Here is a 25,502-nt window from a genome sequence, read left to right as displayed (position 1 = left end):
ATCCGTAGCCCCGCTGATAGAGAAGGATCTTGGAACGAATATACGAATAGCTTATGTTGAAGCAATCAACGTGATCAGCAGCTACATCAAGGATTAATTTAACAAGTTGCGATACAGGAGGTATCATCGCCGATAAGCCAGTTCTTCGATAGGTACATTCAATACCGTATTGCGATCCATCTGAAATTGTGGGCATGAATTATAGGAATGCAGGAGGATTTACCGACGTTGGATACTTACACGTAAACACTTATCCAGACAGTTCCTTTTTCTTTCCAACTGCATTAAAATTTACTCTATGATTCAGAGTTTACGTAGCACATGTCAACTGTTTTCCTGGTCATTAACTGTGACAAAGACAATCTCACAAGATAATTGCGTCGAGGTCATTAACTGTGACAAAGACAATCTCACAAGATAATTGCGTCGAGGCATAACTTCTCGCTGGGTCAGCAAAATTCCACAAAATTGAAGGGGCACAGAAGAAATAATTGCTAGCCGCTTTTCCGAGTCAGATTTTATAGTGAGTTTAAATCGGTTCACTAGATAATATCAGCCGAATATTTTATTTATCTTGTAGAAAGCGAATTAGAAAAGAAAGGAAACGATGTTTCTCGATTAGAGAACATACCGTCATAATAAATACCGAAAGCATATTTCATATTGCTTTCCGAAACTATCACTTTCCGGTTATTTTGATTTTCTCTCTTACATCCCGAAGAAAGATAGGGGTACGGTCCTTTTCCCCTTTATATTGGCAATGACTAAATGATGAAAAGTGTATACTTTGATAACAGTTTTGTTAGCAGGTAAATTAATAATGAAAATTTCATTCTTTTACTGCTTTCAGGGAAATCAGACTGAAATTCGGAATTATTCTAAAGAAATTATATTTGCGATTGTGATTCATTGAAGATTCTTAAGGGGTTTAATTCTGCGGAATAATTTATCACAAATTTTATAAGCAGAGTGCGGTTTGTTGCGATCTCTTTTCGTTTTGCTTAGATTTATGGCACATGCTTAGCCGCCTACCGGAACACATAGGGTCAAGCAGCAAAAAGAATGTTAGAGCACTTTTCTCCTTATTTGGACTACCTTCTAGATTGCAACCATCTTGCGTATGCCGTGTCTATCTCCTACCTGATAGTGAACTGAAAACCGAATGAATTCCCAAAGAATGCTATCCATCTAGCCCAAACAGCCGTCGAGGAAACAATAAGGCACGGTAACCTCTCGACTTTTAAAATTTTAGCTGGAAGAATGCCCATTGTTCAGGTAAGAAGTACAAGCTCTGACCACTAATCAAAGGGTTGCAATGACATATCCTAGAAAAACAGAAACTCACCCTGTAAACTTGGCTGTAACGGGAGGCCTTCAATAGTAAAAAAAACTTGTCCCTTCGATGTCTTATTCTGTCCCGCTAACATTCGGGTATATATCAGTGATAGGGTGTTAGGGACGCAAGAAGCAAAATGAGGAACGGCGATAAATGAACTGAACCAGATGGGTAAGAATAAATTAAAAGGAGTGAAGAAGAGTTAAAGTGAAACTTACTATGAAACTTACTGTAGTTATCCTCGAATATTCCTCCTTTGAAACAAATAACCGCCAGGTAATATATACATAATTTAGACTATTGCTAGATGGAATTAAGTTTTCTTCATGCGAGAACTAGCATTTCTACTCATCCTTCTCCAAGATGCGAAACTGACCCAAAAAATGGGAACCACAGCAAAAAGACAAGAAAATTTTATTTTTGATCTTAGTTTGCTTATCACGAAGTTCAGCAGAAATCTCTTTTCCGTTTTCATGCTCCTTAGAATTAAATCCCAAGCACTAAGTCTCTAGTTGGTTAAGCAACTCAGACGGAACTGGTCGTGCTTCGGTTTCTTCCGAGGAACTTCCTGATGCTAGCTAATGGAGCATAATCGCTTACCAAAGTGGAAATAACACAAAAATTTCTTTTTTCCTTTTTCTAAATTGCAAAGAAATCTATAAGAGAGAAGTGTTGAATAGATGGTAATGAATATAACAGGATCCTGGCAAATTCAGGTACAGATGATAGCAGGTAAGCCAAAATGTGCTGCAGCAGGCATAGCTCAGTTGCTAATGCAGATACAACCACCAGTACGGGAAATGTGGTCCATATCCCGAACCGATAAAGCAAAACAAGCAACCGGTAGACTGAATACGGCTACGCCAACCACACTGCTTGCAAAAATAATGCTGCTGTCATGTGGTGATAGTAATATTGGCTCAATATGAAATACACAACAACCGACTGATGAACTTCTCATCGACTAGTTCTGATAATTACTTGATCAACTACTGGAGCTGGCACAAAGAATTCTCTTTCCCTTCTTCATTTTCTTAAGTGCTTTCTTTCATTCATTTACAAAGCTTTCACTTTCCACTCACCTGTTTTAAGATTCAAACAAGTTGCTTCTTTAAGCAAATTTTACGAATGATGAATTTTTTGAAATTCATTTCAGACCAAAATCCCGAAATGAGTAGAAAGATTTAAATGAAATTAACCCCGATAGTTGTATCATTGGCAGTCATGCAAATGACCATCATATTGAATAGCATTTCATTGGATCATATAATGGTCATGCACAAAGTATTAAAATTAAATATCGAGTATTTCCAAATAAAGGAGTCATTGAAACTTCTTCCCAGTTTAGTTGCTAGCATTTTCAGATGAATTTGGATATCCAATTTCCTGAATGGCGAAGTTTTATAGTACTGGGAAAGTCAATACATCATATAAAAGATGTAATTGGTGCTTAGAAAGCCGTGAGAAGTTGGGCACCATTACGCGACTTCAAAAGCAGTCGCAAGTCAAGCACCGGTCGTGGTGACCACAAATATGGACCATTTAAACCCTTAATTATTTAAGCAGAATTTTTTGTGAAAAAAGTAAAAGAGAGATAGCAGTGGATATGTCTGTTTAAGATAATATAGTAAAAAGATGGACGTAATTGGCTGTCACACATTCTTCCTGTTTTTAAGAATGGAAAGAGATTTCCTCTTAAACTTCACTGATAGAGAAAGTTAATTGCACGGCACCTTATACAAAGATAACGAGAAGTGAACCAAAGAAGACTATAAGATGAAAGATTGAAATAACTCTTAATGAATTCGATTGTTCTTCATTTCGTTTTCTGAACTGAATAATGCCAGGACTTCCTTATTACTGGTACTTTGAAGCATCGCTTTCACTTCACACTATTGCAATGTGATTGCACCTGTGAAATTCTTGGAAAGAGGAAAAGGTAAGAAATAGAAGCAAATTTTTCAAAACTGATATTGTAGTGCATCCTATCTACGAAACTTCCTTCAAATGAAACAGCATTTTTGCAAAACTATCCAAAAGACTCTATCCCACGTTCACATCGAAACATTACTGTTTGCTTAGCCTTCTGATCTACTCTCATTAGTATTATTGATAGGTTCGTTTGACTGCAAATAGAATCAAAGCTTGCTTCCCAAAATCCCTTGAATTGGATAACTTTTAGATTCTTCGCGAAATCAATGTAAAACCCCTCTTCCCCTAACTTTCATTCTACAACATCTTCCGTCATTCTTATACCAAATTGAAAAATTACAGCGTCTCTTTGTCGATTTGGTTTTTTTTGCAGATTCATTCAATCCATTATTTTTAATACCTGGAAAAGTTGACAATTTCTTCCATAAACTTCTGTTATTAAGCTTTATCAAGATGTCGTGAAAAGTTCATTTGCAAATGTAAATTTTATCATAGACTTCACCGATACTTAAGAGATCTTTCAGCGGAAAAACAAAAAACTAAGTTTAATGAACATTTACATTAACAACAAGCACTTTGCTGCAAACCAAAACATGGACTGAGGGCATATGACACAGGAAACATCGTAACTCTCTTAAACACTCGTAAAAGATTAAGAAGGGAAAAATACTATTTTAGAGAAAACAAGGTTAAAAAGTGAGGAGATAAGAGGAAAACGGATGAAGCAGTGAAAGCAGTGATCAAATGATTAGTATCCTATCATCTCCTCATAAATCATCTGGTCGATTCCTTTGACACCTAGCGGTAATTACACTATAATCAAACAGATTAACATTAATCCCCTGAACAGTGTCAAATTATTTCAAATACTAACGGAAATCAAAGATGAAAGATAAAGACGAAATTTACAACTTAATTTTGAAATAAAATTGGTCAGCCAAAACATTTATCACATATAACGTGTACTTCATTCATATATCTTCCCCCATTATTACTAACAGTTACAATTAGTTAATAAGAATCGCAGAGAATTTCCCCAATATAATATGGAAAGTAGTATTGAAAACCGAAACAAAGAAATAATCATGTGCGAACTTGAAATCTTCCAGCTTTAGTGATATATTTAACACCTTTGAACGGCTTATATTTTTCACCATACAAATCCAAGCGATTTACTTTTAATCCAGACACAGCCAACTGATTAATTTTGAAATATACAGTAATCGGTGGCGCCTCGACATTTGCTGTACCGCTAACTGAGATCTAAAAGTAACTATAAGCTATTTTAATAACTCAGAATAATCAGAAAATTGATGTAGTCATTCTTAAACTGTACATTTCTCAGCAGTCACATTCATCAGAAAACAATCAAGACAACATTTTTTTTCCAGTTCCTATTTCTTGTTTTAACTATTAAAATGGTTTGCTGAATTGGTTCCGATAAGAGAGCAGGAACTAAATTCATTCAATGATTTCATGATGAAAAACAGCTGTCAGAAAAATTATGTGAATCCTACTAATGCATATTTATACGAAATTCGACATTTCGTTTGTAACCTTTCTTTTCAGCCATATTCCATGAAAGCATTAATCGAAATATTAAAATAAACGCTTAGACAAAAATGACCATAAAGAAAGAAAGTGAATTGGCGCTTCAATAAACTAAAATAGAAAGGAAGATTCAAAAAGTATTTGTAGAGAAGTGGAAGGAAAACATAAGAAAGAATAACGTACAGTTCCTTTTAAAGTCGGTGGTTTACCCAGTTCAATCTTTCCAACATTCCACTGCAGCAGTTTCGTTGTAGGATCAAAGGAGCATTTTCCAGTGCTCGATATTAACATGCAATTTTGCACTGCTTTCGGCATTGCCATTTCCACGATAACATCTTCTAACTAAAAATCGTGATTATTCAAAATTGCAAATTAAAACAAATGACATTACCCATTTTGCATATATTACTACATCTCGTGCCAACACTTTAGTGAAACTATTATTGGAAATTGTAAGGAGTAGTGAAAAATATCAAAGAATTAAGAAAATGTATGAAACATACGTTCCACATAACTATTTTTTAATATTATTATTTGCTATCACTCTACAAACTAACACACAAGTCACTAAGAAAAAATTTATAGTAAACCAATCAAACTTCAATTCATATTAATTTTCTCTCGTCATAATTTCAACAAAAAGAAACAAAAAACACAAATAATACACAAAATCAAAGAAGCTAACACTCACCACTTTACCCATACTTTGCTTTGGGCCAACTGTTAGTTCTATTCGTCCAGTAGTGCTTGGCTTAAGTGATATATTATGACGCACGTATACTGGTATTGCAACCATACTGAAAAAGATGGAATATTGTGTTTAATAAACCATAAAAAGCATAAAATAAATCCTGAATATTCCAAAACTTTTTCTCTGAACATAATATAAAAATTTGAAAATTGCTAAAAATAAATATTATCACTGAACTAACTTCTGAGAACCAATGTGATAGGAGAGTAAGCGGAAATTTCCATCTGGTGGCACAAATGATAATACTCGCTCATTCTATTGAATTCATGAAAACCATATTAGTCGCAAAAAAAGAAAAAAGAAAAAACGTTAGAACATCTATTAAATGTCACCCTACCAAATAAATATTCTACATCTGTGATTTGAGACCTTCATTATTGGAATTGTTATTTATAAACTTTAGAATGGACGAAATATAATGGCTTCAATAAAGCTGATTTTCCCACTAAAAAATGCAGTTATTTTTTTTCTGCATTTTTTGAAGATGTGAAAAGAAGTCTTAGAAAATAAAATAACGAAGTACCAACTTCCCATCGCTTGAATCTCACGCATGGGTGAAATGAGACATCATCTAACAATCTTGGATTAATTAATGACATTGTTAGATCAGGCATGCCGGAAAGTTTACAGCAACAATCTATCTGAAGAAATAGTTTTCAGAGGTCTATTTGACTGACGGCACTGTAGAGGCACAATGAACATTTACGCCCACAACATTTTACATAACTCTTTTGATGCAAATGGAAGCATGAATTAAAATTCATGAAATAGTTGCGCAAAAAATACTAAAATAAAGTTTGAGAATGTAGAGATTGCTAACAATTAGTGCTACAAAAAGGAATTTGAATTACTAACGTATCCTTGTATTTCAGAGAACACAGTAGCTCCTTGACGGTCAATTATGGCATCAATCTCTTCAATAACATCAAAGTAAGCTTCATTGTTTGTATATTTAACATCAGCTCTTCTCCAAGGTATATTTGACAGTTGCCCGGTTGGTAATACTTCCGAAACATTCGTCCGACCCATCACCTACGAAAAAAAAGGAACTGCTCCCACATGCACACCGTCGCAGTTATTCAATTTTTTGATTTCATAACCACATTTGATTACCATGCATTTAAAACGATAATACTATCAAAAAATCTGAAATGCTGGTATTTCTAGAACCAATTCATCTAATCACTTGACCGTCAAATTAATTATAAACATTACTTGATTAGCGATAGTTCGGAGAAAATTAGGTGGTTTGATAAGCTCTTGCAAAACGTTCAATTCTGTAGCCAATGGGAAACCATTATCAAGCATTTCATCTAACAGCTGGAAAACAATTACATGTCAATAAGGAGAAATGAGAAACACAGTTTTTTTTTTTCGGATACTCATCGGATACCTCTCTGAATGAAACGATGCAATGACTCAAACTAGGAAGGTATAACAATTTCTATCACAGTGTAATAATCAAAATGAACCGTAACAGGGAATTAATAAGATCTATTCATATCGATTCATTACTGATATTATGATAGTGACACATAAAACATACTTCGAAAACCATAACACAATTTTCCTTCACTGCATTGTCGGTGAATTCTTCAAAATATTCCACAAATGTAGCGATGACACGATGCAAAAACTCGATTACCATTAATGGCGGAGCTAGAAATCGTTTCTTAATAAATTTAAATACTGTTAATTTGTATGAATAGTATGGATACAAACATATGATACAGCATAATTGTATTTAAAATAAGGCTTAGTATTTAAACGATAATCAGAACTATCTATATAGACTCGCTATTAGAACAGCCCAATTTAATAAAAAAAAAGGAAAAAAAGAACTCGACAAGTATTTAAAAATTAATCAGAAATATGCAAAAAAGACGAATAAATAAGGAACAACTTTATAGAATATAATGATTCAAAAACTAAATTCATTTTATTACATAAGTTACAGTTATTGCAAGTGAAAGATTACTTTCAGACACAGTTACAGCAAGGAGATAAAGATGGTTATAATAAACACTGATAAGATAATGGTGAGGTGTTGATATAACTGGTGGTACATCTTCCGGGTAAGATGCCTGAAAATACTGGTAAATTTTCGTTAAATATTCTCCGTACTTCTACCAAATATATGAATATTCTACCAAAAATATATGAACAATAATGAACGGAAATGATGATATGTGAATTGAAACACATCATCTAGCAGAAACATGCACACATATATTCTATATATTAAATTCAACCAATAATTCACAATGATAAAAAAAGGCTATTAAACTGATGTTAAAATGGACAAGCTTGAAATAGCTCTTAAATATTAAGATTAGTCTCAACCAAATAGCATACAAAACCTTTTTTTGGGCATCAAAAAAATAATCGCATATCGACCGATGAATAACAGATTTCCAGTGTTTCTCGAGAATAATGTCGCTGAAACAAAACAGATAATCAGCAGTCTAGATCTACATCAAAATATGTTTGCTTCTGGTAAATCCCAGTGCGAGGAAGAAAATGAAATTGCAAGGTAGTACTACTTCTATGCGATTACTTATAGAAAATAGGAGGGATTTCATCTTGCTATCGTACTCCGGATCCTAATTTCCATTGTAAGCTCGTTTATCCAGTCCATCAATAATCTTTGAACTATTGCTTGTTTTTTGCATTCATTTCAACTCGCAACAGACTGGCTTCCTTAAACTTCCCAAAACAACAGCTATATCGCTCACTCCAAACATGTGCTATATATACGTCCATGAAAATCTTGATGATCATAGATTGCCAAATTTGGCATTATTCTCAACTTCTTTTTTCTTTCATTACTCTCGATTACCGTCAGTTTGGAGGCTGTCTGAAATTTCGTCCGTCACATATAACTTTAAAATGAGTATCTAAACCACAAGGTTTATCGACAACTTATTCATTGAGAAAAACTCACCCATCATTTCCATCATTTCAAACTGTTTCCTTCGACAGCTCCATCATGCTTACACACACTCATTAATACCGACGTCACTGTCCACTGTTACATATAAGTGCTGACCCCACTCCTTTCCCCTGAGGGAGCTTTTAGCTTAATCTGAATTACGGCCATGTCCAGAGTGACCGTTATCTTTTGAGGGAGATTTTGCACTTTTTCCCAGTACATAGATTCCATAAAACTTCCATATAATTTTCCAGGGGTTTGTCGATTCCCTTTTATTATTACATCAATTATTCCTTTCCTGAGTGAACTATTAGCTTGATCTCAACTGCCGCATTATACTTGTCTTTGACCATAACTTCTTCAGACTGGCGTTTTCCATACACAAAAATCCCCTCAAACTGCTAATTACAAAGAGGATTGGAAGTTGCTAAAAATTTTCACTTCTCCACCATTCACTTTTATTCTAGCAGTCACCGACTGGCCATACTTCACTTATGCCATCTGAATTAGGCATATACTAGACAACTTCATTACCACAAAATTACTGAAATCAAAGAGTCACATCACGGTTCAGGACGAGTATAGGTAAAATTATTCCCTCTACTACGGGCCGGGATATAACATAATGGTTCATTAATAACAACATACCCAGAAGTATTCACAATAAACAAACTGTTCAGCATTTTTCTTTTATCGGAACGTTCATCAACGACGAAAAAAGGTCCAACAGAAACGATTCCCCTCAATTTCGCAACGGCATTCACATTAAAGCTCGCAAGAAACCGTACTGTCTCTGTAAAAAAAACCGAACAGAAATAAAGTATCTAAATGTAGCCAACACAATAGATAAAACAACTTCATTGCTATTATCATCCATTGTTTCTTGAAATGTACGTCTGAAGTGCACACAGAAAATGGTACATGAAATGCTGCCAACAAAGTTTTATTCACAATCTGCAACATGATAGACAAAACTCAACCGACTTGAAAAAGAGAGATTAACAATACCTTGACTATTTCAGAAATTTGAATAACTGTTAAATATTCGCAGAATCATAATATAATACGCATGTTACATCACTAGAATGCATTAAGTATTAATCAGTATCTGCACTACACTTAACAATCCACATAGTTTCGAAAAACTGATGCAGATTTTGAAATCAAACATTTGTTTTCTGCGAAAAATAAACAACAATGACTGCTCCATAGTTAAAATAAAAAAAAAATAATAAGTGCAATAAATTGTCACAAATTAAAATGTTTGTTCCGAATAAAATCCAAATCTAGAGATTAATTACAAAAATTAAAAATATTAAAATTAAAAAAATTTTTTTCAAAAAAAATTAAATTTTGTATTTCAATATCAGCGAAACAATCCAAAGAAACAAACATCAAATCAGGTACAAGACGACATAACATTATTGAAATGACCTTCATAGAAAATAACGATTATTTAAGGATGAATTTAAAGTCTTATACTAGGCAGGTAAACTGCTCATACTCATGTCTTATTTCTTTCAAAGAATAAATGACTTGAGCGTTCCACCATCCCAAAAGATGTGAAACAAAGGTCATGCTGAAATGGTCGAAGTCCATTTTTCTCCACTGCTGCTGAACAAAAAGGTGACTGACGCGCTGAATTTCTGCAAATCATATCTTTTTTTTTACTTTTTATTTTTGTAGAATTTCAAGACAAATAGGACTGGTCCATCATCCAGTCATTTAGCGCGAAACATAACTAGCAACAAATCATTCAAAAGTTATTTGCCATTCAAAAGCAATTACAGCATATCGTAATCTCAAGTGGGGCCTTCAAACAACTTACTGTTCAATATGACTATCTACTGTACTACCGTCGTACTGTTTCGAACCATTGCTCCTATTATTCCTACATTTTGGTCGACCATATTTTGAAGAGTACCGTGCTTTTTTGTTTCTTGGATTACCGAAAATGTGTTGACCTAAATAAACATTATGAAGTGTTGCATTAGAAGCATTAGCCATATCATGTGAACAATTTTGCTACAAATTCAAAAACTATGCAGAAAAATACTATAAAATTGAGAGAAACTTAATGGTCATTAGTAGGAAAAGCATTGTTATGCAAATTTACTAACCTCTATCGCTGACTATCATAGATCGATGCTTTGCTTTATACCGCTGTTCGACTTCATCATCACTAAACGCTAGCATATCATCGGGACATTCACCTTCACCATCCCAACAGCCGTCAGTGGCTTTCTCTCTGAAAAACGGCTCGTTATTAACAATTATTTTTCACCCCATTTAATGTCGACCATTATTCATTGTGTTATAACTCAGAACTGGCTTTAACAAATCAAAACAAACAATTTAGCAAACAGAAAACCTTTAAGATTCAGTAAATTGCTATTATTGTAAATTTTTCTCGATAATGCTACCTCAAAACCATACTACTAGAGGCCATACCCTATGGAATGTTCTTAATACTGTTACCACCACAGTGACGAAACATCTTAGGTTTTCTCTTTGATGCCTTCAATTTTATCACATTTACCAGTGCTCATTCAAATAATGAAAAACTTGCTGCCTCAATTTCTCGGTAAATATTGTATGAGTGAACTGGGAAGCACCTGGTGCATAATACATTACACTGTCCACTCTCCACTCACTTGCTTCCTCAACATCGTTGAAAAGAATCGCATACATTGGCTTAGCAACCGGTCCGAAGATGTCAAACACCTAGAATTTTACTTACGAATTTACTAAGTAAAAACATGACGTAATGGAAGAAAGAACAATTCTATTTATTCTGCAACTTGACCAAGACGAAGTCAAGCATGAATCACACCGTGAACTCCTTATCAACGTTCCATGTTTATTATGATAGAATGTGAACAGCGTTCATCAATTCTGTCATATACATCAAGGAGATCCAGCAAAAAGTTCTTCAATATTTACAAAGAAACTAAAGATCTAGATAGATTCGTTTCCTTTATTCTAATATAGAAAAAAAAGAGCAAATGTACCCGTCCTACAGCATTGCGTTCAGAATCAAAAATAACACTGTCAAAATCAAGTGCGGTATTTGAATCAGCTTCAATCACTACTGAAATAGAACAAGAAATTACATTTATATTAAGCATTAACATAGTGCCTAAATATTAAAGTAGGAATGTCAAACCTATACAGTCAATTCATTAATAATATAAAAGAAAACATATTCATAGTCTATTCAGTTCGAGACTTCACATTCCTCAGATGATACATTTCATCAATAATCGGCTCTAGCTGCAGTTCATTGCAATTAGCAAACGTCCCAAAATGTTTGTATTACCTAATCTATCGACGACGTTCACAATTCTCCCAAAATGTTTTAAGAGAATGTCTTCTTCAACATGAATCCTGAGCTCCTCGATAGCAGGCATTGTGTCATACTCATGATGAATAAGTTTTACACTTGTTTTCGTTGAAGTGGCAATATCCACATCATCATCTTCCTCTTCCGGCTGTAGCGACATTTGCCGTCCAGTACTTTTCAAAATTCTAAAAAAAAAAACCTAGAACAGCATTCCAACTAATCATGATGAAAAAATAATAAGCTAATTATTCAAAAGTGTCATTCAAATCAAGCTGCTCAAAATTTGAATCTGAGTTGAGGTCTAAAAAAGTGTGGCATTGAAAATTTAAATGATACAAAGAGTTAGATAAAACAGACCATATCTCTAACTTATTAAATTTGATAAGACGAAACTGCTCTGCATGTTTAACCAATCCTTAATTTCTTTAAATAACTATCAAATATGTTCCAAAAATCAATAATGGTATAAAAACATGGTAATCAATATCAGTGAGTGAAATAAGGAAACAAACCTATCGAATTCATCATCCGAACTATCACTGCTCGACTGAACAGTGAATGCACTTTTCGATAGTTCATTATTTCTCGTAGACTGAGTAATTCTTAAAATAGCAACAAATATTTGAAAAAAAAAAAAAAAAAAATCTACTATGACCATAAAAAGTGTTGACTTATACAAATTTTGGAATGATTCTAGCAAACCTAAAACTTGCTGAGCCGACAATATTGAAACGATCAAAAAAGTAATCGAATGACATACATCCCTTACATACCAAATCAACGATATTACTGACAACTTCCGCAACAACTGCCTGCAGTAGATTATCCTGAAATGAATCTTTTTATGACTGATGCAATCAGTGTATCGAAAATCCATATCAGTGCTGCCAAAACTAGCAAAAATTTGAACCCTTTTCCTTTGTGCATATTCCCATACCCTACTAAATTCCGAATATTGTATCCAGATGTATCGGTACTGTCAACCCTTACAGTAGGACTTACAACCTCAAGAGATACATGAAATCTTAGTATCCCAGAACAGCGATCAAATGCAAGAAAAAGAAGAGACCTTGCTAGCTTCGTTATTCACACGTATCGTTTTTATGTTATTTTTGTGATCAATCCAAGCATCAATTTTATCGGAATTCATTACGATACCTGAAATGAGGTGTGTAATGATGTGAAATAGGAATGCGCATCACTGCGTCTCCTTTACTGAGCTTAATATTCAAGTACCACCGCTTTTGTTTAGGACAGAATTATAATTTACACGCCATTGTTACATGCATTACGAAGTAAACGCTGCAAAGCATATAATTAAATACCGTGCGTGTAAAGTGTTATTAAGAGTGAGAAGCATGTAGTAAGTGTATTGAACCAACTGTTATATGGCAACTTCACGTGTATTCATAATACTACTACTACTATAAATTTGAGATTTTTTAAAGAAAACTTCTTCTGAAGACAAAATTTTAGACAAATCTTGGGAAAAACCTTAAATTCCACAGATCTCAAAAACGTAAAACCCAGGAAACCAGAAACCTCGAGAAAACAAATTCCCGAAAGCTCGACAATCAGGAACATCACCCACACGCCTAGCAAGTTAACATTTAGTAACATCTCATGCGGTCCTAAGCAGGACCAACATGACATAGCTTGTCTCAGTTGAGTCTATTTTGGTCTATGAGCTGATTTTAGTGGAAATGAGCCGGGAAGTTTTGGGACCATTTTCTTGTGTTGGTTAGCAAATAAGCATAGAGTAGCTGTTTCTGGAGACTATATAATAACGGACTATGCGATCTGCTATTGCCTGCTACCCATTTCAGCATTTGCAGGGCTTAGATACCTCGTATTTCGTGCACCCTGTAATATTGCTAAACATTAGATGCTACGCGTTCTGTTCTCAAGTTCTCTGCGTACTTGTTTTTACCTCACCAATTATGTATAAAACGTATTTTGTATCAATACCTAAGTTTGCATCTTGCAAACTGCGATTTCCATTCACATTGATAATTGCAAGTTCATCCTAAATTACTAGCAAATCGGTGATCATTTTGATATTACCATTTATTGTCATTTATGCAGATCTTCAAAAAAAAAATCCAAAAATAAAAAATTTCAGTCGAATTTTGCAGAATGGTGGAACTGCGAAAACGCGAAAAATTGGAAGACCAAGGAGGTCGCCAACCGGAATCATCATCCGAGGCTACATTAATGGCACCTCCGGTGGTTGACTATGGTAGCGCCGCAGCATACGCGACTGAGCTACGTAAATGGTTATTTACGACTCACTGCTGGGCATATTGTCATCAGATGGCAACTATGCATTCGTTAGCATATTTGGCATCATGTAACCGGCCGGATAACATCATATCTCACGCACCATTTGCTGTCACATTACCAATACAGAATGCTTCCTCATCAAGTGCGAATCCGCGGAATCCAAATCACTTCATTCAGCGTCACACAATTCCATCTTTTACACGACGTATCCTTGCAGAAATCATCGATTCTATCTTTGCATTTGTCGCAAAATTATTAATTGTCTATTTCTTGGTAGAAATTGGTGTTGTGTAAGTATCATTTCCACTTCCTTGACTTCTCTTATAGTGATAGATATTGCTAAAATCCTCAGTTTCTTCCACGTATAGCATTTCTTGACATTACTTGTTGTCTTTAGAAAAATACAGTGCTATGCGCTAAGAAGCTGCAATTTCTAGAGCACAAAAATGTTTCTAGGTAAAATAAGTATCGAATAACATTTCAACGTTGCAAAAATTACCCAGACATTTTCAGGGATCTAGATAAATATGACCGATTATTGGGTGATGACGCTGACTTGCATGCGTTGATTGACGTAACTCAACAACTGTTTCCTATTGAAATGCTTGCAAAAGTCGTCGTTAGTATTGTCGAAGTCCGTGTGTTCCAGTTACATATTTTATTGTTTTAGAACAATTTAGAAAATCTGCTAGCACAGGCGAATTTAACTATGATAGTCGACACGAGCTGTAGCCCTGTCTTTCATATTTTCTTTCCTAGCTAAGCTTTAAATTCAGTATTAATTCACTTGAAGTACATTTTTTCGTCTCAATTTTGATTAAATTATTACAAACTTTTCATTCTTATCAGACTTCACTAGTACGACAAGTTTCGCTTCAGGCTTTATTTGTATCATATGGTTTTGGATCAGTACCTGCTGGACAAACACCGGGGAAAGTTGCGTTAAATATTCAAGTGATTACTTGTTATCAAGTGATACCGATAGCAGGTAGCGAAGACGTGAATATCGTTCGGACGCTTGGTGTTCCATTCAAAAAGTCAGTCCCTTTTTTGCGTACTGGTGAATTTTTTCGCTAATGTGATGATCGTTTGATTTTACATTCCGTGATCTCAGATGCAATGTCGTAAACGTAATGTCCAAAAGCTTAGCATTAAAAGAACTTGTTAGTAAGACACATACTTTGTCGTGTTCGCACGTTTGCACTGTAAGGAAATAAAGATTTTTTGTAAGAAAACGATTATTTTTGCTCATAAATGATCTTTTTCGTACATCCAATAGCAAGTATTTCAGTTCTTTGCTACGATCATTAACGAAGAATATGCTTATCAATCTACTTTTCCCGCTTAGTGCAGCAGCTTATGCGTTTACCTACAATCGTGCTGGCTATGATATTGCTGCGAGAACGATCGTTGTTAACGCCTAAAATCATTTTCTATTGTTTTCCATTACTTTGTACAATTTGATTACAGTATAAAGATTGCATGTTGCAAATCAAACCATCAGCATGAGGACATGAATCGAATAGATTGGACAGTTCATATTTTAGCGGCAGGTCTTCTGCTAATGACATGACTAATTCTAGTGAACATGGAAAAGCAAACTTCCGAAATGGGATGGATCGCACAACAAGCTTTTTGTTTGATTATACCACCACTATTGTCTTCCGTAGCTATATAACACATACAACAGGTCTTATTCCTTGTATCTTCATAACTATCCTACAATTAAAATATTTTACCAGTGCCAAGAACTGACTACTGAATGGCTTTTCCTAAAATCTGTCACATTTCTTTTTACACTCACTAAGTAACCTATGGAAATTTGCTAAAACATATTAAGCCAATCCAGTTTCTCATGATGCAGTCAAACAAATCCCAAATCAAGTAAATAGTTATTTCAATAATACGAGAGTAAGTTAACGATTTGGAGGTGATGGCACTGGTTGTACGATACGCTGTTTTTGTTGGTAGACCTGACGAGCAATATTACGCTGTAAGCGGCTCAATCGATCATGCACGTTTTGCAAGACGTTCCCGGCTGCTGTAACTCGTTTTTTAGAATCATCCAACTTCCGCACATATAAGTCTAAATCATACGGCGCTTGTTGCTCATCCGAAATTTCTTTCAGATCTATAAATAACCGTGAAAGTTAATTTCACATAGTCTTCCAGTGAACTTTCAGTTTCAGTGAAGCTAATACTTTCAGACTTCTCATTCTAGACTATTATCCTTTATCAAGATAGAATCTGATCATCCCAATTAGTGCACTATTGAAACCCTCCAATGCAAAATAGCTGACTAGCTTCTATCCATTCATTTCAAAGATTTCAAAAGCAAATATCATTAACTTACATTGCGCTAGTTCTCGTATATGCATATTCAGAGTATACTGACTAGCACGTGCGGCATGAACTTGACTGTCTAGACGATCCACCGCCGGCTGAACAATTCCCATAATCCCATTACTCAGCAGTATAGCACTACCATCAACTACTTCATCTGGACTTGATTCCGCCATTCAACTCTTTCCAGACAAATAACTTGGAACTTTGACTTATCCAAACAGCAATATAACTCCGACGTAATAGTACTGGGAAGCTGCAGTAGAGCAAAAAATAGAGCTATATCGAACTCCTAGTCTTCGCCGTTAATCCTCCACTACTTCTTTCCCCATGAACAACAATCATGCTAAAAATATCAAATATGGTAGAGAGAAGCGACGACTCCATTCACTAAAGTTCCCAGTGACAGGATCAATAGCGAACTGTTTTGGCACTTATAAGCTCTATTTAAAGCATTATTTAATGGTAATAAAACACAGCCAGAAAGAGACAAGTTTCCAAAAATCTTCCCTTCACTACCAAAGCATCACAAAGTTAGTAAAGCGATAAATAGATCTTAAGATTTCATTTCAACAAAACAAAACTGAGTTATAAAAACAGTTCTTCACTTATATGATGAAAATCCCAATCTTCTCATGAAAAACGCTATTGAATATTAGAGAACTACTGCTCGACTCTTTCTACTCATGTATTAATAAACTGATTTCAACAAGTTAGAATAATTCTTTCCTGCTTGCATATCATTCAGAAGACTTTTAAAACAACATGATACAGAAATCATAAATATATCATTTCTTCTTTATTTCTGCGGTGGAAGTTTCATAAATAGGATTCTTTCTGAGGATTACCAATCCTTCCAAATATGGCGTTAGCGAGATATCTGAAAACAAAGTATTAAGTAAAACAGTATGAATAACTCTAAACGAAGCTCAATGAATGAAATATTTCCGAGATGTTAAACTGCGATTTACCCACTTAACAAGTAATTGTACATTAACATTAAAATTAGTTATCGATATACAAAGTGCGGTATTTCCGAAATTACCTACAAATTGTTGAAATACAAATATTCGAAATCAATTCCTAACAGTGGGTAAAGTGGTCTTTTAAAAACCTTATGTTCCCGAAGTACTAAAAGACCTTGAAATTCTGGTGATTCTTCTAAAAAAGTTAAACAAGGAATTATCTAAAATTTATGGCCAAGGAGGCCGGAAATTAACAACAAAATGAGCAGGATTTTCCGTCTGTAATAAGCGTGATTTAAATGAAAAATCCAGGAAATAACTACTTGGACAGAAAAATAGCAGGAAAGCTATCATTCAGAAAAGTGGGCAGAATTTTTGTTAAGATATAACAGTCAAACAACTTCGAGGAATTTTAAGAAATTACACTTACATTCTTCATTAGCAAGCTCAGCTCTTTCACCATAAGCCATCAGAACCGGCGTTGTATGAGTCTGAAAGCCAGTGATTGTTTTCGGTTTTCCAGCCTGAGCAACTACATCAACAGCTTGTCCTACCCGGACGCTCACATTTACTTGTTTCAAATTCTCTGGATTCACCTCATCTTCTACCAGAGTTATTAACAATCGTGGTTGCATTGCCAAAGTCAACGAATATAGCAAATAATGTTGTCGATTATTCAATACGGCTATAAATAAACACATATATTTTTCATATCCAAAAGTTTTAAAGCTATTTGATAAAGTGATAGCAATCACCGAAAACCATAACAAGATTATGATCCAAAATTGGTATGATGAACCGTTTCAAGAAAGTATCGATTATGCAATCCCGCTGTGAGCAAAACACCGGATAATTTGAAGCCTTAATACAAGATTTCAGACATTTTGACGGACTCTGACGTTCTTTTTTGCAAACCAAAAAGAACTTACAATTATTGGCTTCCAGAAAGGCGTAGCAAATTGTAAGAAGCCCAGCAACTGCTGCAGGACACATAAGTTGACGATCAGAATGAAATGGATTCAGTGTCATCGTCCCTTTACCCATATGTGTCATACCTTGAGCCAAACGAACCAACATTAAGCTTACCTAAACTACGTAGAAGTTTAGCATACCTGTGAAAAGAAAACCAAACTAAACAGATCAATCTAACGAGCAAGCAATTTACATGTATAAACAGCATATAACATCTGTTCAATTACCAACAGACCACATACGGTACTGAATGATATAATTAGAAATGAGTGTTTATTTACCTGATCCTTATGATGATAACTTGCAAGCTGTCGTAACATCGAAACAAGCCTTGCATTATTAGTACCAGCACCAACCAAGCCCATCGCAAAAATTGCATTGTGAGCCGTTTCTGCATCGGCATCATGTGAAAACTTTGAAAGCGATTCCAAAATTGAAAGCTGAGGATTAGACGTACTAATTAAGGCTAATGCCAGCGGTACTGCACGTCTGATCACTGGTTCGCCGTAGCGAATCTGGAAAATTTCATCACCAAATTATTCAAAATACTCGCACCAACGAATGAATTAAATGACAATAGTCTTAACGAAAATTTGCAACATAGAATGAAATTCACAAGAAATTTGCAGCATGATATTTTGAAATATCTACCAAATGTCCAAACATCCTCAAGCTCATCTGTGCTCCAATTTCTTCACCCATAGCGATAAGACCAATACCAAGCACAGCAACCGCCTGCTGTGTCGAATAATCCGGTTTCTCGCTCGAAGCATCACCTTCCTTTCTAATGTCGCTTTTATCTTCTTTATTTGTCTAAATTATACAATAATGGACTAATCACGGCCATGAAAAACAAATAATGAATGCAAATTTATGAAGAACAAGCTTCTTAGTCATGAGAACTATAAGACAGAGATATAATTCATTGAATTCATGTTTTCAGATCTTTTCAGAAGTACAAGCTAGCTGATCTGAATGAAATCACTGACTTTTTTCAATTTTTCCTTCTAATCTCCTATACCACAAAACACATCAAATAGTCTGAATCGTTTTCATTTTCTTCACTCCTATCAGAAAAAAATTTGTAATAAATAATGAAAAATTCTGCAACTATTTCAAACCATACCAACCATAATCATATTATTGAAAATGTTCATCTTAAAGTGCCTCACTATCAAGATCCTATCATAAAGGGGAAAAAAATTAAACATCTACTAAATTAATATGCAAGTATTATTCCCTGAATCATGCACATTTCGGTCCAATTTCGCTTTTTAAAATAATGCTAAGTAAAAGCATAAATAAATAGCAATAGAACACTGCAATAATACAGGCGAAAGCGAATGAGTAGAAGATGGAAAGCATATTAAATGAATGGATAAAAGAAACAAGGTAATCGATCAAACACAAAAACTCAACCTTCCTTTTCGCTTCTTTTGTTTCTTTGGTTTCATAATGTTCGGAACAGATATGAAGAAGCTTTTGTATTTTCAGTACATTTCCAGTTCCAGCATAAGCACACACATCAATTAGCGTTGAAAACATCGTTCCGAAAGGATCCGGCAATGCTCGCACCATTTCAACAAATACTTCACTCTTTTGCTGAGCACCTAAGAAAAAAACAGAATGAGCACTACCCTTCAATCCTCATACAACCAAAACATTCAAAATATCCAAACACAGAGAATAACGTACCAAGGAAAATTAGAGCAATTCCAAGAGCGACGAAACGATAATTTGAGTCCTGCATTTCTACAGCGGTTTTTTCATTTAGATAATTGAATAACTCACATGCTGTTATATGATCGCAAGTACCGACCAAGATGAATCCTATTGATAATGCTGCTAATCCTTTTACCTAAATATTTCAGAACCACTTGGTATCAAAATCAAAACTATTGGTCAAAATTATCGGATATGATTGATCACCTAGTGATAATAAAACTTATTGAGTTTCCTACGGACGCCCTTCACACTGTTTGCAAAATTATTTCATTTAACTCACTATGCTGCTATTGCTTTTGCCATCTGCCCACAGTAAAAAGAAAAAAAAAAAAAAAAGGCTAAAAATTACTTCAGGTGTGGCGGATGGCTTTGTATCCAGTAACAGCTTTTTAAGCTCATATACGACTCCACCATCCTCTTTCTTCAACACTGCAAGCCTCTTCGAATTTGCATATGCTAAGCCTAAGCCAAAAACAGAACCAATTCGCATAACCGCACGATCACTATTTATGTGATCCATAAGAAGTGCAGCTGCGGGATCACATGTATCTTGGATACCTGAGGATATAATTCCTATTGCCAAAAGAGTGCCTGCCTGAAAAATAAATGAATTGATATGAAGAGGGCAAGAAAAACCGAACAATCCACATTTGTTTCATCACAATAACCGGAAAATAACTTTCGTAACTTATTTTAGCAAAGTCCAGCATCACTTGTAACTCATCTACCTTAATAAAATCATCGTTAACATAAAGAAATCGATCGCATTGCGCTAAACCAGTATCGATGTCCCATCGCCAAACTAATCCCTGACTTGCAGCTGCTGACAGCATCCCTACAAGAAAAAAAGTTAAAAATCAAAAAATCCACTACCAAAACACGACAGCAGCGATGAATAAGTGTTCAAAAAATATCTAGAACAAAACCTACCGTATTCTTTATTTTTATAAAACCAACGACTTGCATCTTCCGCTTCCGTCATCATTTTATCAACTCCGAAGCCAGTATTGACAAATCCGTTAACAAATGCTGCTGCCAAATTTGATCGCACACTATCTGATGCGGATGAGCCAGCAAACGGTCCTGGAGGATAATTATAATAAAACAGATTATAAATCTTTACACTGTGAATAATTCATCCTTCTGATAGTGGTAGACAATGTCGTTCACCAATCACTTTTTACAACTATAAAGGAATCGTTACAAAATGTACTCCAAAAAAATATCATTACAAAACAGAAAATAAAGACCAGAAAACTCACTACTCTGCTCTAAATGGCTTTTATAAATTCCTTCCGGAGTTTTTGGTTCCATAATGTCAAGTTCTCGGGCCAGTGAATGAAAATATGTATGTAAATTAGCATTTGAATTCAATTCCATCAGCTTTTCGCCATTTTCAACACCTTCTAGATCAAGGAAAATTTGATGTCGACCCAGTAAGATTGCCATCTGTTTCTGTTCCAATCTAAGAAAAAGATGAATAAATTTGACCAGAGCCTTCACTTTTTTGAACAATTACTTTATTTGTGTCTTATTAGCTTTCCAAAAAATGTCCAGCCTTATAAAAAAAAATGTCTAAATTCAATCTGCAAGGCTCTTTTTTAAAATGTTTTTCCTCCTACCATTGTTTCATTTCTAACTATTTCAGATAGATACCCGAAGCTTACAGATACCAACCACAAGTATATTACACACAGACTTTACAAAAAAAAAAAAAAAAAAAAACGACATGAAGCATAGCCATACATATCCTTTGTGCTAAGGACTATTTCGCGCATTATTGGGACAGCATTTAACATAATAGCACATCTTAAAGCATCGAAGTTCTTTCCAAATTTCCGGTAGATATTCATAGCTGTTTTGATCAAGATCTCATTATCGGGATCTGGCATTAACGGTGAACAACTGAAAACGAGTATTACCAAACAAATTGAACCTCCTGGAAGGATCCAAATAGGTTGATCCAGTAATTCCAAGGTATTTTTTATTTTAGCAAAATCCAGCAATAACTATGCCATATCACATGATCAGGAAATATCAAGGCACAAATAGGGAAGAAATCTTTCACCACTGCTCCATGTGATCAACTAGGATTCATAAATAAAATCGGACTTATCGACATCTTAATTAGGTAATTTTTTCAAGATTCCCATCGCTAATCCATTGTAGTCAATGTATTAGAAGGAAAGCTGACTTTTCTAAAACATTACTACTGAAACAATGACATACCTTAACAAATATAAGCAAACTCGACCATGGTCGACTTCTTCGACATACTCAGACAGCAGATCAAGTCCTTCAATTTCAATTAATAAATCACATGCTTCAACTTCTGCGTTATGTTTCATATTATGTAGTACAATTTCTCGAGTTAGCGTCAATAACTGTTCTCGACGTTTATTATGAACATTGGTACCATCGCTGCAGGAACGCCATTCTTCAGCCATTTCCATCGCTAAGTGTCTGAGCATGTAGGATTCACTATTAATTATAAGTGCTATTCTACAACGTAAAAAGGAAATAAAATTCAGTTCAAATAAAATTCAAATATAATAGATCTATTTCGCGAAAATTTTATCAGCCATGTTTAGTCTATCTAATCTACCACATTATCTGCTAGTCCTAATATATGGATATATTGAAATGTATCAAAATAAGCGAGGCTTTCACCTCACGTATTCATGTCCCCAGTCACCAATTGGTTCATGCCTTCCCATCATCCGATAATTGATACAGTCATTTTTGCTATCCGAAGTCATCGCCAGCACTGATATTATGTCCGCACACAATCTCTGTAACCAATTGAAAATTAAAAATTGAGCGTAGTACAACAAAACGACAAACAGGTGGTAAAAGGAATCCATATTATAAATGATATTCTGCACTTGTTGCTAGCCCACTGCATGATTGCATCCACCCCACGAAGTGGAAGCTCTGTGAAGAAAATAAATTTCCATCTTACAAAATATTATTCGAATAAGGAAACTGAATGAAATAGGCACAGTTTATGTTTAATAGTTTTATTCTACTAAAGTGGATGCAAAAAAGATAACTATTCATTGAATAATCGTTGCTACGAATCATCACGAAATGTAAGTTTACAGTACCCCAACTCAGACAAGCTCCAAGTTAGATTCTTGGATAATTTCACTGGATCGCAGTTTAATAATAACAAGGATTGGATTGGACTGGATTTGACTGGATTCAGCCTAATAAATTGTACTACACAACAACGAAGACCAACTTTTGTAGGTCCTTCAGCCATTTTCTTGTGGATTTCTTTAATTGTAGCATAATGTGGACGCATAAATTTCAACGGTTTTGGCACCGATGTCATGGAAGTTGTTGAAGCACGAATAATGCTTCGCATTGTCTCCAGCGTGGGTTGATACAGCGAAATATCTGCTTCCTAGAAAAAATCCTTTCCTCGATATTCGATATGGGCTTTAAAAAATGTTTATTAGCATTTATCTGACAGTTTTAAAGTAATTCTTTCATTATATACGTTTTTCAGATATTTAATAAAAAATTTTCTTCTATTTTATAGTTCTTTTATTAAATTATATTGCAATTTCCGCTTTAAAAAGATTTTTTTTTTTTGAGAATGAAAATGAAATAATAATATCGACGAAATAATAAAGAAAACCTACATTCAAACGCTGCATCAACATTTCTAAGTCTTCTTTCAGCTTAATATCTTCCTCAGTCTGAAATGAAAAAAAATCGAAATATTAATTTACGAGCGTTCAAAGTTTCACTCGATAATTGTTCAGAACTGATTTCTGAAAAGATTATGTTGGATTATATGCATCACAAGGCATTTATTCTTGTAATAAGCATAACGACAGAATAAGACATAGTTCCTCCCCGTTCTGCGTTATCTCGGAAAATGGATAACACTCAAAACCCTACTGCTCCAAGGACTTTTATCAGAGAAAAACATCAGATAATCAAGAAAATTCAAGCTAACCATTTCATCTTTTCCTTTCTTATCTTCCTTCTCATCTTTCTTCTCCTTGCTATCCATTATATTTTTCTTCATTGATGGGTTCTTTTTCTCTGACGTTGATTCAGTCTTCTCTTCAACCATGACTTCTGGAACTTTGAATTTAGTCAAAACGTGGTAGACTGAGGTAATAAGAAATTATACGGCAACGAAGTAAGAAATGAGTAAAATAAACGTGGTCAAAAGTTCTCCACGCATACAACACAAAATTTCTTTACACATACAACACGTACACTAACTTTATTGGTTCACATTTCTTCACTCATCGAAGAAACTATTTGGTCACGAGTGGCTTACACTTGAATTCGCATTCTACAATATGAGATGACAAATTCTACATATAAATTCGAAAATTTTTATACGTTTTTATACGTAGAACAAAAACCCTTGTACCCTCATAAGAAGTGAAAAATAAAAAGTAATCTCCTGCAGTTTTATGAAATGAAAGTCTTGAGCAAAATTATGAAAAACTAGATCCTAACTTCAGATAAAACCAAGTCAAGATCTAGTTTTTCATTTCGTATAAAACCAAAATTCGCATAAAATGGGAGTTGCCGACCAAATGTGTCGATCAAAGACCTTATTTCAGCGGTTACAAAATTCCCACAAATACCTGTATGAGGTGGCAAGCTATCAAATGGAAACTTCCTATACCTTTTAACAAAAAAACTTGACTGGAAGGGGAAAATGAAAACTTCACATATTAAAACAAAAAGTCACATAAAACGCACAGCAAGAGTCGTCGTTTGTTTTCAAATGAAGTAAGAATGCCGCTCTTAGTTCCTCATAATCCTCAGGATAAAAACTTTTACGTGTTTCGACGTAAAGTGAAAGTCTTCCTATAAGCTCATGTAAGGTTGCATTAATTAAATCTTGCTTTCCCTGACAGTTTCAAAGGGAAAATCTGATAACAATTTACATGAAACGTGGAAATCTCCATGAAACCTGAAGAACAAACGAGAGGCAAAGTACAAGCAAACTTGCGTGAACCTCAGCTGACAAGTTTTCAGCAGATGCCACGCACAAACAAGTCAGGACCGCTATCATTTCATCCCGAGTACTATTTCACGGATAAGCGCTTATTGCGACCAGACTGCTCACTTGTGCAGGTTTGTTGTTTTGCGCCCCGTCATTTTTTAGATTGTCACGTTGCGGTCCACGTTCCTCATCTGTAGTGATTATGATGGTATAAGCTGAATTCCTCTTATAAATCACTTTCACGCTTTCAAATTCCTTTAAAAGGAGTTTTAGAATCTTTTAAGTTTCTCATATAAGTAGTGTTGTAAGCTTATTGTAGTTAATAATGTTTATTCGTTTCATGCTCGTTTTGAATTTAACGGCCAGCATTAATTCTCAGAGAATG

General features: G+C 34.7%; 6 protein-coding genes across 7 annotated transcripts; 2 read left to right on the top strand and 4 right to left on the bottom strand.

Annotated features, from left to right (window-relative positions):
• Positions 1-194: 194 nt before the first annotated feature.
• Bm8577 (Uncharacterized protein) lies at positions 195-2,265 on the top strand (the record flags this gene model as incomplete). The annotated part of the gene is made up of 2 exons (XM_001897570.2): positions 195-242; positions 2,053-2,265. 2 exons carry the CDS (start codon positions 195-197, stop codon positions 2,263-2,265), a joined length of 261 nt encoding a protein of 86 aa, XP_001897605.2.
• A 2,086-nt stretch (positions 2,266-4,351) lies between these two features.
• Bma-apm-3 (Uncharacterized protein) lies at positions 4,352-7,218 on the bottom strand (the record flags this gene model as incomplete). Its single annotated transcript, XM_043074626.1, has 8 exons — positions 4,352-4,531; positions 5,003-5,161; positions 5,511-5,616; positions 5,752-5,825; positions 6,098-6,211; positions 6,426-6,602; positions 6,786-6,890; positions 7,117-7,218. The coding sequence occupies 8 exons, from the start codon at positions 7,216-7,218 to the stop codon at positions 4,352-4,354; spliced, it is 1,017 nt and encodes a 338-aa protein (XP_042930560.1).
• A 2,788-nt stretch (positions 7,219-10,006) lies between these two features.
• Positions 10,007-12,995, bottom strand: Bm3593 (Uncharacterized protein; the record flags this gene model as incomplete). The annotated part of the gene is made up of 9 exons (XM_001897571.2): positions 10,007-10,148; positions 10,331-10,466; positions 10,623-10,746; positions 11,068-11,226; positions 11,514-11,593; positions 11,822-12,030; positions 12,358-12,447; positions 12,548-12,672; positions 12,915-12,995. 9 exons carry the CDS (start codon positions 12,993-12,995, stop codon positions 10,007-10,009), a joined length of 1,146 nt encoding a protein of 381 aa, XP_001897606.2.
• Positions 12,996-13,981: 986 nt separating this feature from the next.
• Positions 13,982-15,552, top strand: Bm8576 (Uncharacterized protein; the record flags this gene model as incomplete). Its single annotated transcript, XM_001897572.2, has 4 exons — positions 13,982-14,418; positions 14,642-14,762; positions 15,008-15,165; positions 15,420-15,552. 4 exons carry the CDS (start codon positions 13,982-13,984, stop codon positions 15,550-15,552), a joined length of 849 nt encoding a protein of 282 aa, XP_001897607.1.
• A 492-nt stretch (positions 15,553-16,044) lies between these two features.
• Bma-snpn-1 (Uncharacterized protein) lies at positions 16,045-16,647 on the bottom strand (the record flags this gene model as incomplete). The annotated part of the gene is made up of 2 exons (XM_001897575.1): positions 16,045-16,259; positions 16,482-16,647. The coding sequence occupies 2 exons, from the start codon at positions 16,645-16,647 to the stop codon at positions 16,045-16,047; spliced, it is 381 nt and encodes a 126-aa protein (XP_001897610.1).
• Positions 16,648-17,259: 612 nt separating this feature from the next.
• Bma-rpn-1 (Uncharacterized protein) lies at positions 17,260-24,223 on the bottom strand (the record flags this gene model as incomplete). Of its 2 annotated transcripts, XM_043074624.1 has the most annotated exons (17): positions 17,260-17,351; positions 17,867-18,121; positions 18,366-18,522; positions 18,690-18,923; positions 19,060-19,221; positions 19,828-20,018; positions 20,104-20,266; positions 20,483-20,728; positions 20,862-20,968; positions 21,064-21,216; positions 21,396-21,598; positions 21,880-22,038; positions 22,363-22,596; positions 22,804-22,925; positions 23,378-23,542; positions 23,784-23,840; positions 24,104-24,223. In XM_043074624.1, 17 exons carry the CDS (start codon positions 24,221-24,223, stop codon positions 17,260-17,262), a joined length of 2,820 nt encoding a protein of 939 aa, XP_042930558.1. The 2 variants fall into 2 exon arrangements, with proteins under 2 accessions (XP_042930558.1, XP_042930559.1); XM_043074625.1 differs by lacking the exons at positions 23,378-23,542; positions 23,784-23,840; positions 24,104-24,223 and having other exon boundaries at positions 22,804-22,892.
• Positions 24,224-25,502: the final 1,279 nt, after the last annotated feature.

The sequence above is a fragment of the Brugia malayi genome, assembly GCF_000002995.4.
Source record: "Brugia malayi strain FR3 genome assembly, contig: Bm_v4_ChrX_scaffold_001, whole genome shotgun sequence".
Lineage (NCBI taxonomy): Eukaryota > Metazoa > Nematoda > Chromadorea > Rhabditida > Onchocercidae > Brugia > Brugia malayi.
This window is presented reverse-complemented; position numbering and strand designations above follow the sequence as displayed.